This window comes from Lolium rigidum, chromosome 6 (genome assembly GCF_022539505.1).
Source record: "Lolium rigidum isolate FL_2022 chromosome 6, APGP_CSIRO_Lrig_0.1, whole genome shotgun sequence".
Classification (NCBI taxonomy): domain Eukaryota; kingdom Viridiplantae; phylum Streptophyta; class Magnoliopsida; order Poales; family Poaceae; genus Lolium; species Lolium rigidum.
The window spans coordinates 42508250-42520989 of record NC_061513.1 but is presented as its reverse complement, the minus strand read 5'-3'; the positions used below and the strand labels follow the sequence as shown (position 1 = coordinate 42520989).

At 45.1% G+C, this 12740-nt stretch overlaps 2 protein-coding genes across 2 annotated transcripts; one reads left to right on the top strand and one right to left on the bottom strand.

Annotated features, from left to right (window-relative positions):
* Nucleotides 1-1439: 1439 nt before the first annotated feature.
* On the bottom strand, nt 1440-4243 carry LOC124666091 (neuroguidin-A). Its single transcript, XM_047203440.1, has 7 exons — nt 4188-4243; nt 3997-4087; nt 3248-3427; nt 2950-3132; nt 2223-2387; nt 1959-2113; nt 1440-1774 (listed from the first exon to the last, which is right to left on the bottom strand). The coding sequence occupies exons 1-7, from the start codon at nt 4241-4243 to the stop codon at nt 1624-1626; spliced, it is 981 nt and encodes a 326-aa protein (XP_047059396.1). The 3' UTR covers nt 1440-1623.
* A 2444-nt stretch (nt 4244-6687) lies between these two features.
* On the top strand, nt 6688-12032 carry LOC124660554 (DEK domain-containing chromatin-associated protein 1-like). The gene is made up of 11 exons (XM_047198375.1): nt 6688-7002; nt 7248-7281; nt 8285-8364; nt 8441-8500; nt 8579-8686; nt 8769-8846; nt 8948-9019; nt 9906-10365; nt 11172-11269; nt 11354-11384; nt 11477-12032. The coding sequence occupies exons 1-11, from the start codon at nt 6703-6705 to the stop codon at nt 11647-11649; spliced, it is 1494 nt and encodes a 497-aa protein (XP_047054331.1). The 5' UTR covers nt 6688-6702; the 3' UTR covers nt 11650-12032.
* Nucleotides 12033-12740: the final 708 nt, after the last annotated feature.

Genomic DNA, 12740 nt, shown 5'->3' with positions numbered 1-12740 from the left:
CTACTGCTGGTCATGGCTAGGAAGGAATCAATGTGATCGCAAACCAGAAACGCAAAAAAAAAAAACCCCTTAAGAATGCCAGAAAAAAAGGAACATCATATCAACAGTTCAACACAATGGATGGATACAGTAACAAGCGTTACAAACTCCATTGACTCGGCTTTGTATCTACTGTCAACACTTCTGGCAAAAGGTTCCCTAAAGGAGAAATGCCCTTTTCTCCACACAATTTATCTGCAGACACGAACTACTTATCTGTGTAGTACACCTGAACAAACGTACGTAGCGGCCGAAACGTCTGTGTTGGCTCGCCTTAAGGTTGTGCGTCGTGGGGCGGCGATCTATGCAGTGATCAGTCAAGCCGGCATCGATCAACGCTCAGGCGAATCATGAGCACACCACTTGGCACTTCCCTTTGCATCCACATCACCACTCTAAAGCTTCGGTGCCACTTTGCTGCTACAAGGAGCAACGAGCCAGCTGAATCTCCGATCATAAATTGCGCCCTCTTCTTAGTCAGACTCGCCCCGAACCACAGATTCAGATACATATACTCTGATACTAGCTGATCAGTACGCACGACGAACTAGAATGGCTTTGTTCTCAAGAAGCCTCGTGGCCTGTCTCAGCGTCTGGACTCTCTTCGCGTCCACGGCCATGGCCACGGCCACGGGCATCAGCCAGCTCCGTTCCCGCGGCACGGCGATCGGTGTGTCCCGCCCGCAGCCGGACGTCAACTTCACCATCGGCGTCGTCGGCGCAGTCTGGTGCAAGAACTGCCGCTACGCCGGCTACGTCCCGTCCAAGAACGTCGCGCCCCTCCCGAGTAGGCATCAGCTCACAACGACCCACGCACTCCAACGTAACCTGACACTGACAGTTTTTTCCTTCCTGTGTGTGCGTGCAGACGCGGCGGCGCTGCTCCGGTGCCGCCGAGGGAAGCAGGCGCTGTCCAAGTGGGGCACGACGGACGCGCGCGGCTACTTCATGATCCAGGCGGCGGAGCAGGCGGTGCCGTTCGCGAGCAAGGACTGTGTGGTGTACGTGCCACGCTCGCCTCGGCTGGGCGCATGTGGCGTCGCCGTCATGCCACGCCGCAACAAGGGGTCGCCGCTCAGGTTCAGGGACTATGTTACGCGACCTGACGGTCTGCAGGCGGTCTACACTGCCGGCAACTTCGTGTTCGGACCGCGAGACCCCAGAAAGTGCTGATGAAGTGTTTCCTCCTCGCAGGGCGGCAATAGTCAACTGTTTTCAGGTGTGGTGTGTAGAGATTATCTCATGTATTGCCTTTCTGAATAATACTTATGTATTGCCTCTTCTTCTTGCTGTAGAAGAATACTGAAGTACTGCAAAGAGCTGCTGTTGTACAGAACTACTACTCCACCGCAGCAATTGGCATAAGCAGATCATGATATACACACAGAAAAATAAAAACAGAAACCAACACAAACACTTGAGCATAATTGCATAAACACATATGACAAGCTGACAGTCATCTGAAGGACACAACTTGATGTTTCTAGACAGATGCACAAAACTGATGCCTACTTCTATGGTGCAAAAACGTCCAGTTTCACGTGTATCAAAACTTATGTTTTACATTGACTTCAAAGGCTTGAACTAATTCCTCTTCCTCTTCCTGCCGCCTTTCTGGTGTTTTTTCCACCCCGCGCTCCTGCTACGCGGCTCACTAGCACCACCGTCGTCTTCCTTGTCTCCATCAAGCAGCATGTTCATTCCAAGGTCGAATCCATCGGTTAGTCCTTGTACGCTGTGTATAGAAACAGGACAGGTTATATAGATGTGAAAGATCCCAAGAACAAGCTCAGCTGTTAGAGACCAAAGCTATCATCATTTCATTAATTAATTAATGTAGCTGATGGGTTCACTTTATAAAGTGTAAACTGCGGATCAAGATTAACTCCATAAACTCTATAGAATTATGTATAGCATACTCATTAAGCTGCTTAATCATCTGCTTCTCCATGTATTTTTCACGTTTGGTTACGGGAGCTCTAGTGAACATCTCCTGTTCTGCTTTCTCTTGCTGCTCTCTGCGCCGCGTGTAATTCAAATATTCTTTGCTTTCATCTCCCGCGCTTTCCTTCCACTGCAAATTTGCAGGTACAGGTTAGCTCGCTTAAGAATAGCACACCAAATAGTTCAATCTACTATACCTAAGAAAGTAGCTGAGTACCCAAACAGAACACTATACAAACCTCTTCCGGCCTATCAGCAGCAGCATCAATCATCTCCTTGAGATAAGGATTATCCATTGCCTTACGGGCTAATGCCTCCTCTCTCCTTGAATTGTCTTTACTACGCCTATCTTCCATACTAACTGGCTGAATCTTCGGAGGACGGTAGATACCACCATTATTGCCCTGAAAGTCAAGAGTTGAACATCAGACATAATGAACTTGCATAAACTGAACGTGACAAACTAGTCATCATTACTGATGTAGTAGAAGATAGGGAACCTAATCACAGTGTTGACAGGAACAGTGCAGTTAGTAAGGCGATATTTAATCAACACCTTTTTCAGCAGTGTCCACAGAAGCAGGCAATAACACAAGTTGTGGTAGTGTTGGTTTAAAACAAGACACAAAAACTGTCATGTCACAAGCAATCCCTAATTCATCCGAAGGGATCCGAGTAGCAACTTAGCTTGATTCAAACAAATTCTGGACTTGGTGTTGATTTCTCATTTCCCAACTCCAAATGATAACAATATTAGACAAAACAGGCTGGTCAAGCGAAATTGGTAGACTCCATCTCATGGAAATTAAGAAAGATTTAACGATTTGTGTTTGGTCTAAAGAGCTAGCGAACTCAACACAGATAAATGGATGAACACAACAAATTATAAAGGCAGTCTCGTCTAGGTGCGCACATCATCCCTTATAACCGACAATATAAGTATAGGTTGGTGCAAAAAACACACACCTGTCCATCAGTAGCAAGCTTGGTATCCATCATATCCGGGTTGGGCCGATACCTCAACAGGTCATCCTCGCCCTGTTGCTGCACGGGTTGGGCATCCGGTACCTTGTCCTGGGCAGCGGCGCTATCCGCAGCGTTGGTGAGCTTCTGGATCTGGTACTCCATCTTCTTGTCTATCGGGCGAATCTGCCGCGCAGAGTAATTCAACATAGCACCCATCAGTTATTTGACAGCTACTAGATTAACCGAGACTGGCAGGTTAACAAATCGACGACGGATCAGGCAGCATAAGCACGCACACCTTCTCGAGGAAGAGCCTGATCTCGACAAGGCTGCGCACGACGGGGTGGCCGTCGACGGAGAGGCCCTTGGCCTTGCGGAGCAGGTAGTAGACGAGGTCCTGGCAGTAGCCGAGCAGCAGGTGGTGCTTGGCCTCCAGGTACCCGATCCCATCGCCCGTCGGCAGCTGGCCCTTCCGCACCTGCAAGCAATCCACCACATAGAGAACAATGAACAGAAATACACAATCCTCAGTTCATTACATGCTCATGGGAGATTCTTGTTGGAGCTGCATCTCGCAGCTCCTATATTCATCTTCCTCTCAAACTCTCAATCTCTCTTGTTTCTACTCACAAAAGAACACACACGCACACAGCTGACCAAGGAGAACTTTTGCTTTGCCATTTTCCTCCTGGTGAGAACACATACGCTACATTGTTGCTCTGCCCGTAGGCTCTACTTTTCCATTACTGAATGCATACTATATATACACGAGGCAGACACTCATGCCACTAACTCCACTAATGCGCTAACTAGACGTGACTACTTCTCACTCCTGAAATCACTCTAGGACTCACCGATCTGGACATGCAGATTTGACGGGCTAACACTACGACCTCTTCTTCCTGGAATGTCTCTAGAAACCAAACTAACAGATACACAATGTGCACACATGCACGTGTACACATCACATGTCAAGGTTAATTCTAACAGTTCTATTCCCTCATCGTTCCCAGTTCCGGCGGTTATGGGAGGGGAAAAGACGGGTACCTTCCGGGTAAGGGACTCGACTTTGGACCTGACGAGGTCCAGCCCGTCCTTCATCTCCTTCAGCGCCGCGAGCAGCTTGGGCGCGTCATCCCTGCAAACAAATAACCGAACCCGTGTGAATTTTCCCTTTCCTTCTATAAGGGAGCGATTATGCAGCTTGCGGTCGGACGACGAGGCATGAGGGAGCTTACCGCACGAGTAGGTCGGCCTTCCTCTCGCCGTCGGCTTCGACGGCGGCCGCTGTCATCGGCGGCGGCTGCAACCTACTACCCGAAAGGGGGAGGGGGGGGGAGAGGCCGGGGGTCGCCGGTTTGGGGAGGGCGTCGCGGACGCGGGGGGAACCGGTAGGGTCCGGGGCGGTGGCGGTGGCGGTGGCGGTGGCGGAGAGCTCGTGCAGGGGCGCCGCCGGGGTTTAGCTCGGAGGGAGCACGGTCAAAACCCTAGGTAGGTTCGGTGGTCAGCCAGCCTAATCGAGATGGTTCTCTTTCTTCTTCGGCGCAGTGGTTGGAAACGAAGCCCAGAACGTCTCCAGCCACCAGTGGGCCAGCCTGATTCAGTACGATAGAAGGTTCGTGGGCCAAGCGTTTGATGAGGCCCAAAAACTCTAGTCAACGGAAGGCGCGCGCTCGCGCTCGCGCGCGCAGGAAGTATTTTTTTTTGGCCGATCGGATTCAGCGGGCGGGAGCGAGGGGAAAACTGAGGGTAGGTGGGGAAAGTGGGAAGGCGATGGAGGCCGAAAATTTCGTGCCGAAAATTTTGAACCCACGACAGTCGACAGGGCCTCCCGCGGCAGCACGCCCTCCGTTTTTGGCTTTGCCGCCATGGCGCGCGCTGACACGACCGACGGCGCGCCCTGCCATGTGAATCAGTGATCCAGCACCTGTGGAACGGGGGCATTTACCGTCCTGCCCCAAGACGTGCTCTTTGCATTTCGCATATGGTTGATTCTAATGGTTTACCCAATTTGTTATAACGCGCTATTTAAAACCAAACCATGATGACAATTCAGCACATTCTTCTGATTTAGTGCCCCATTTAAAAAAAAAAACAAATTAAAATAAGTCACGGCTCAATAACCACAAATCCAGCCGAGCAAGTTTCATCTTCTGAATCTTTCACCAAGCTGACTATTGCATCGTATTATGCTGCTACCTCCTAAAATGTGAAGACGTGTTGCCCATCAACCGGTCCACTGGATTTCTACAAACAGGGATATCAAAATATCGTATGTTGGCTTTACGCTCCAACTACCATGTTAAGTAGAGTATTATGGCGCCCTTTTAAACGGAGTAACGACATTCCCCACGTGAATTCAAAACAAGTATCAACCGTCCAACACGCCGGGAAAGACTTGTCGACCATGGCAATGGTATGGTTTAATCCGCGACATGGAAGAAGATTGTTAACCACATATTAACCAACCATAGCCACCTTATATAGTCCATGCATGTGCCTTCGTCATGCTTTCCCTTTAATTAATAACTACGCTAGGGGCCTAGGGGGGGGGGCAGCGGCCCCCTTGACTTACACTAAGCTCCGCCAGTGTGAACAATGCAACCATTTTGTCTCGTTTCAATGAAATGGAACATGGTTCTGAAGTAGCTGGTTTTGAAAAAATAACACTGCAACATATGTTTGTTTGCCTCTTAAAACATAAATACAAGTATCGCCCAATACTCGGTTTCTACTAGTAAGCGATAAAAGAATGTTCTTCTTTTTTGTTAGACAACCGAATTAGGGCAGGGTTTGAGCATGGGAGACAATATAAGAGATTCACCACTCCCCAAATTAGTAAATTAGCAGTATTTCCTGCGCGGTGGAAGACAATCATCAACCATGGTATAATTTGATCCGCGACACAGGAGAAGACCGCATAGCTCAGTTTGATTCAACAAAGCTACGTTATAGGTGGACACACATGATATTAAATGTCCATCAACCATGGATGAAAACAGAGTCACGGTGATACTTGCTTGGCGGCGATGGTAAGAAGACCAAGTAGACAAAAAATCTTGACCAGACAATTAGATTAGGTAGAGTCTATGCGTGGGAGAGAAGATAAGAGATTCGCCATTCCCCAATTTAGTAAAATAGCCGTATTTCCCCAAAGAAAAAGAAGTATCAATAATATAACCATTTCCCTGTTATATTTTGATCCACGATGTAGAAAAAGACCGCCGCATAGCACAATTTGGTCCAATAAAACTGCATTATAGCTAGACCCACATAATAGTAAAGGATCGCCAACCGTGTTTGGAGCTAGAGTCACGGTGCTACTTGCTCGGCGGCGACGAGATGAAGGCGGAGGAGAAATACATTCTTCTTGGACCAATTTATGATTGAGATCTTCTATTTCATGCAGCCCCTAAAAGAAAAACAATAAAAGCATTCTTTAGGGAGCAGCAACATAAAGCGATATTAAGGAGGATGGGCAAAAGAGTAAAAGCCCAAATTTCGCAGGGAGGACACGTCTGATTCCCGGGCAGAGCCAAGAGTGCGTGCGCGGGAATAATGCCCAATCCCAATCCACCCGTCGATCCCATCTCATCTCATCCCCAATCCCCAATTTAATAGCGTGCGCCGAGTAACGCACCCCCCAAAACTGCTCTCTTTCTCTCGCCGTCCCGTCCCGTCCGCCCCGCTCCGCCTCCCAAAATTTCCCCCCTTTTCCCACCCTAAAACCCTAGCTCGCCGGCGCCGCCGCCCATGGCCATCGACGCCAAGCCCGCCTCCCCGGCCCCCGAGGATCCGCCCGCCGACGACCCCATGGACGCCGAGGCCGAGGCCGAGAAGGCCGAGTCGGACGCCGAGGAGCAGGAGGAAGATGGGGATGAGGAGGAGCAGCAGCCCAAGAAGCGGGGCAGGCGGAAGGAGCTCGCGGGGGAGGAGCGCGCGCTCGCCAGCCCCGCGTCCGAGAGGCCCTCCAGGGAGAGGAAGACCGTCGAGAGGTACGCCGAGCTCACCCCGCGCTCCACCTCCGCCAAGAAGACCACCGTCATCCTCCAGGTAAAAATCCCCATCCCTTCCACCACTTTCCTTCCCCCAGAGCGCGTTATTGCTCCCGATCTGTCGTAGCTACCCTCGCGGAGCCGGTATCTCCACCCCTGAGTTGCCGCGACAGTGTAGCGCGGCTGAAATAGATAGATGTTAGCAGGATACTGGAGATCCGGTTCAACTGTCACCCTTGATCTCGGAAAGTTTGCCCATTTCTTCGTTTGCTGATTCGTTTTTTGCCGTCTCTTGCGTTTCAGGGCTCTGGGACGATGCTGAAGGACATCCCAAACGGTAATTCTTGTTGCCCCCGAGACATCTCTCTTAATTTATGGCTCTTTTACTTGTATATATACGATGTCCCTGTTTGCCCGTGGCATGAATCAGAGTTCCTAGTCGTGATCCACACAAGTTCAATTCCTGGTATGCAATGTCACCGGCAGTCAGTGGCAACTTGTTGTTACTGAAAAGTCTCAGTTTTCTCCTGACATATCTGGTATTTGAGGGTTAAGCAGTAGGTACCCAGATCAGCTGAAGCACTGAACGAAAACAGTGTTAGTGTTGTCCTGATCATTTTTCTTTTCTAACCAACGTTGCTCTAAAGTATCGACCTTGAACATCTCCTCTTAGGTAAATGAGGAAGTCTGCCTAGCAACTACTTGTAAGTTGGAACGCTATGCACATCAACACAATTCAGTACACTGATTAGTCCAGGTAATATGTCTGACATAACAAAAAAAACACACGCACACATAGACTGCTAGAAGTTTCTTTGCATTTGTCCAGGTAATATGTCTGACATAACAAAAGACACACCGCACACATAGACTGGTAGAAGTTTCTTTGCATACTCCATGGTCTGTCTGCCCAATGATGTTGTAACCAGCAAATCAATCTGTTTAGCCAGTTATCTTTGCAACTTTGCCCCTCTGTACACTGTAGAATAATTCACAATTCATTGTAAGCGGACCAATGCGTTATTTGCTATATTTAATTTCCTTCCACATATTTGCCTGCACTGTGTTTCTAAGTACATATTTATGGATTTTGTGTTTATGCTGCTGCTTGCTCAATGCTCATAATTTATTTCAGTACTGTTTTTAGTCCCCTGTTCTGCATGTTGCTGCAATTGTCCAGTAACATGATTAGTTTTGTTAGCTCTTTATATATTGTTGAACAAATAAAAAGATAATATGAACTGTTCTTATCTTGTTACTGATACTTCATTGTTTTGTATATCATTTTTGGTCCTAGTCTGCAGTTTGGATTAATTGTTTTCTTCTCTGTGTTCCACTAGTTTCCTTTAAACTGTCAAAGAGAAAATCAGATGAGGTTCTTCAGAGTCTTCATACTATAATGTTTGGGAAAAAATCAAGGGTAAGGCTTTTGCATTATGTTGCTCTAAGTTGGCTTATTAAATCTTTTATGTTAACTATTTGTTGGTCCTCTGCAGGTCCATTTTTTGAAAAGGAATATATCCCAGTTTTCTGGTTTTGTTTGGATTGAAAATGAAGTGAGTTCTTGTACTTGTACTGTGTTATGCAAAATATGATTGTGTTTTCTAATGGATATCTCTGTAACTTTGATTTAGGATAAGCAAAGAACCAAGATAAAGGATAAGCTTGACAAGTTTCACAAGGAGAAGTTGCTTGATTTCTGTGAAATACTTGATGTCAATGTCAAAGGGACATTAAAGAAGGTTAATTTTCTTATCCACATGCCTTTTGATGATCTATACACAGTGAATCATCTGATAACAGTTGTGTTTTGCTGCACTTCAGGAGGAAGTTTCTGCCAAATTGCTCGAGTTTTTGGAGTCTCCTTGCATTACAAGAGATGTTGTTCTCACTGAAGTAAAGGTATGGCCTCTAATTAATGCTGAGGTTGCTCTTCTGAACTTCTATTCTTTCAGCAGGCGTGCAACAAACTGAAATACCTGTCCATTTCTTTGTCATTCCAGAAAGGGAAGAAACGTGGGAGAAAGTCTAAAGCAAGTGGCCAGGCATCTGCTGAAGGTGCTTCTGGAGAGAAGGTAATAACTTGCTATGCTGAAATACTGAGGGCACCTCTAAAGTAGCGTTTTAACTTCTAATGTTCTGCTGGAAAACCCACCTAATGCCTTCATCTGTGTCCTGATGTTTGGTGCTCAGTCATCTAAACTAGAGCATCAAGATAGTGCTCTTGCATTCTTGCATTCTTTTCATTCATATCTTATTACCATCATGGTTCATGGACTATCTAGATAATTTATACTCTGTTAGTTCTTAGTTTCTTACTTTATGTTTTCTAGCTTTCTTTGTGATTTTCTTTGCCCACGTAGAAGAAGCTTGTGTAGCCACCTTTTTAGACCATGCCCATATATCAAAACCACCTTGATGATTTTTCACTAAAATAATTGAAAAATGGTAGTTGCATCCCAACTTAGATATATCATGATTTTAAATATGTTGTTGAAAATTAAGAAGGGACTCCTGGAAAATATGCTGATATATTTGTATCAACTAAAATAACAACATTAGTTTTGTTCTATCTATTTATGTGTCATGATTTTTAACACTGTTTTCTTATGTAGCTTAGCACAAATATTGATCCCTAGTTTTTCAGTTTTGTTGTAGGTCCTCCATAATGTATATTCCTTGTCCTTTCTTTCAGTACTCCATAATTTATTGATATATTCTTCCATGGACAAAGGAAATGTGGGGCTTATTGAAATGGAAATACACACACTAACAGTTTGATCCTTAATTCCATATATTCTGCTTTTAGCTTATTAAAGCATATTATGTAAATGCCACCTATGCTTACAAACAGTTAAGTAAAATTAGCATTTAGTGGTATTTGGTGATCAGAACTGTAAATTCCTGTGACAGTCCTTTATGTTGGGTATTTACTATAATCCTAATGTGTTCTATAAACAGAAAAAGAGGAAGAGTCGGAAACAAGCAGTTGAAGCTGAGAAAGAGAATGATGAAGAAGATGCTGGTCCTGCTGGTTCTGAAGATGTACCAATGGGAGAAGATGATGATGACTCTGAAGCGCAAGAAGATGCTGGGAGTGATGAAGAGCCTGAGGAGACTCCAGCTAAGAAAAAATCAACAGATGGGAAACAAGGAAAAAAGGAAGCTGGTTCTAAGGTGAAAGAAAATGATGCATCAGGAAAGAAGGCTTCAACCAAACCTGCAAAAGCAAAGCCAGATGTGGAACCGGAGAGCAAAAAGGCTGGCAAGAAAGCCTCGAAGAGTTCAACAAAAGAGCCTAATACGCCTGTGGATAAGGCCAACAAGAAGGTTTCTAAACCAAAAAAGGATGAGAAAGAAAACCAAAGCAATAATAAGACTCCCAAGAAGAGAGGTGCCAAGGCATCCAGTGAAAATAAAGGTACATGATCTGCAGCATACTTATTGTAGTCAGTGTTACAACTATTTGATTTAATTACGTTTAGATTTGATCGGTGAGCTGTCAATTTGGAGTTGCTATATGAATCTTAAACGGTTGCTGTTAAAAAACTAATTGGAAAACAAAATTTTATTGGGTAGTGAAAGGGAAAATGGTGCAGAGAATACCAACTGAGAAAACTAGCTGGAAAACAAGATCTGATTGGGCAGTGAAAATGAAAATGGTTTGTAGAGAATAGGAACTGGAAAGCAAGATTTGATTGTCAGGGAAAACGAAGATGGTCTATTTGAAATAGCATAACCAGAAAATATTTTACTTGTAGCTACTAAATGAGTTCTGCAACATAGTTATTGTAGTCAGTGTTGCATCTACTCCCTCCGTCCCACCAAAGTTGTGATTTATAAAAAATTGGATGTACGTAGGCACTATTTAGTATATAGATACAACCAAATTTTCTCAAACCTCAGACAAGTTTCATGAGATGGAAGGAATATTTTATTTAACTCCAGATTTATTTGCAAGCTGTTAATTTGGGCTGATAGCTGAATGTGAAATGGTTGCTGTTGAAAAAACTAACTGATAAACAAGGCTTGATTGGTAGTGAAAGCAAAGAGATGTAGAGAAAACCAACTAGAAAGCAAGACTTGATTGGCAGTGAAAGCGAAGATGTAGTTGAAATAGCATAACCAGTAAATATAGTATTTGCAAGTACTAAATGCGTTCATTCTGCGAGATGCCACTGGGAAAACTGGTATAACTAATGCATAACTCTTTTCCATTTTCTCCAGGAAAAGGCAAGGGTAGCACTGATGCTGGGTCAGCCCCGACCACTAAAGAGTTGCATGCTGTTGTCAGTGACATATTGAAAGAAGTGGACTTCAATACGGTATGCAGACACAAAATGTTACGTTCTTCAAATGATTTTTTGGTCCTCTTGCACACTAAGTTGGGTTATATTATCTTCTTATAGGCAACTCTGGCAGACATTCTCCGGAAATTAGGTATCCTCTTGTTCTGTCGTTCTCTGCAAAATTAAATAATGTCATGATGAATGAATTGCACTTGACATTTCTGTTTTTTTTTTGCACCTCAGGAGCTCACTTTAAGATGGACCTTATGGATAGGAAGTCTGAGGTGAAGCGCATCATAGAGGAAGTCATCAACAGCATGTCTGATGATGAAGGCGAGGAAGAGAATGATGAAGATGCAGAAGAAAATGGCAAGAAAGAGAATTCAAAGGAGGATCCTGATGAGGATGAGAAATAATCGACCTGGTCAGCTGTGATGCGGTTGGGCCAAGCTCCTGTATTTTTCTGGTGTTCTAGGTTTGTGTTGGTGTTGGGCCTGTACAATGGTGGCACCACAACAACCAATCGGTGGCCCGGGCAGTGCTAGATTGTTGGCCATTTGATAGCCCTGCACACCTGGCTGGTTGTTGTGCTTGACTTGTGGTATTGACCTGTAGTCTAGCTGCCGGTCATGTACAATAGATGTTTTGTTATTGTTGCTTAGGTAGCTAGCCCTGACTGTAAACTGCAGAATATGTTTTGATGTCGTTTCCTTCTATTTATCCATGTAAAACAGTGTATCCTTGTGTTTGCATTCCATTGGAAGGGCCGTCTCTTCAGGTGATTATTCTGTTCCATGCATTGCGGTTGTGAGGTATAGCCTGATGTAGGTTGATGGAATGCATCGCTCTCTGTCCACCCCCATGCGCACCTCTATTGCTCCTCCAAAATCGTTGGTCAACCATGTTGCTTGCTTTGTTTAGCCCTCTTTTGCCCCTCCTCATCTGTTCCTTCTTTTGCAATCCTCATTTCAGCTCAGCGAAGCAAGAAAAGACTAGGGTGTTGCTTCAGCACAAAACCACCGCACAGTGGGTATGGCGATAAACAATGGAGCAATTAAGAGGGAGAATAGTTGACACGCTGGAGCAGTGGCGGAGTTAGACCCCACACCAAAGGAGGGGCCAACTGACAAAACAAATGCAGAATTTGTAACCATATGACAATCAGAGAAATATTTCGTATTAATATATAACCGATATTCGCTAAAGACCATGTTAACATGTTCACAAGAGAGCATCTATTTAGATTTTCTGCTCCGAAGCAGAGAAAGATTGACCAAAATACAAGTAAACTAAGCCATAAGAGTTCGATAATAACTAAAGAACAACTCTTATGTTCTTTCGAGCCTTAAATTCGGCAATTATATCTTTCATCTCTCATGTTTACGGGTATTGCCAAATTTGTACGCGTAAAGCGGGACCTCGCTCCAAAAACTCAATGGTAGACGGTTTAATCTTGATCAATCACAAATCACAGCTGCAATTTCAAGGCAGAACACACGCTCATGAG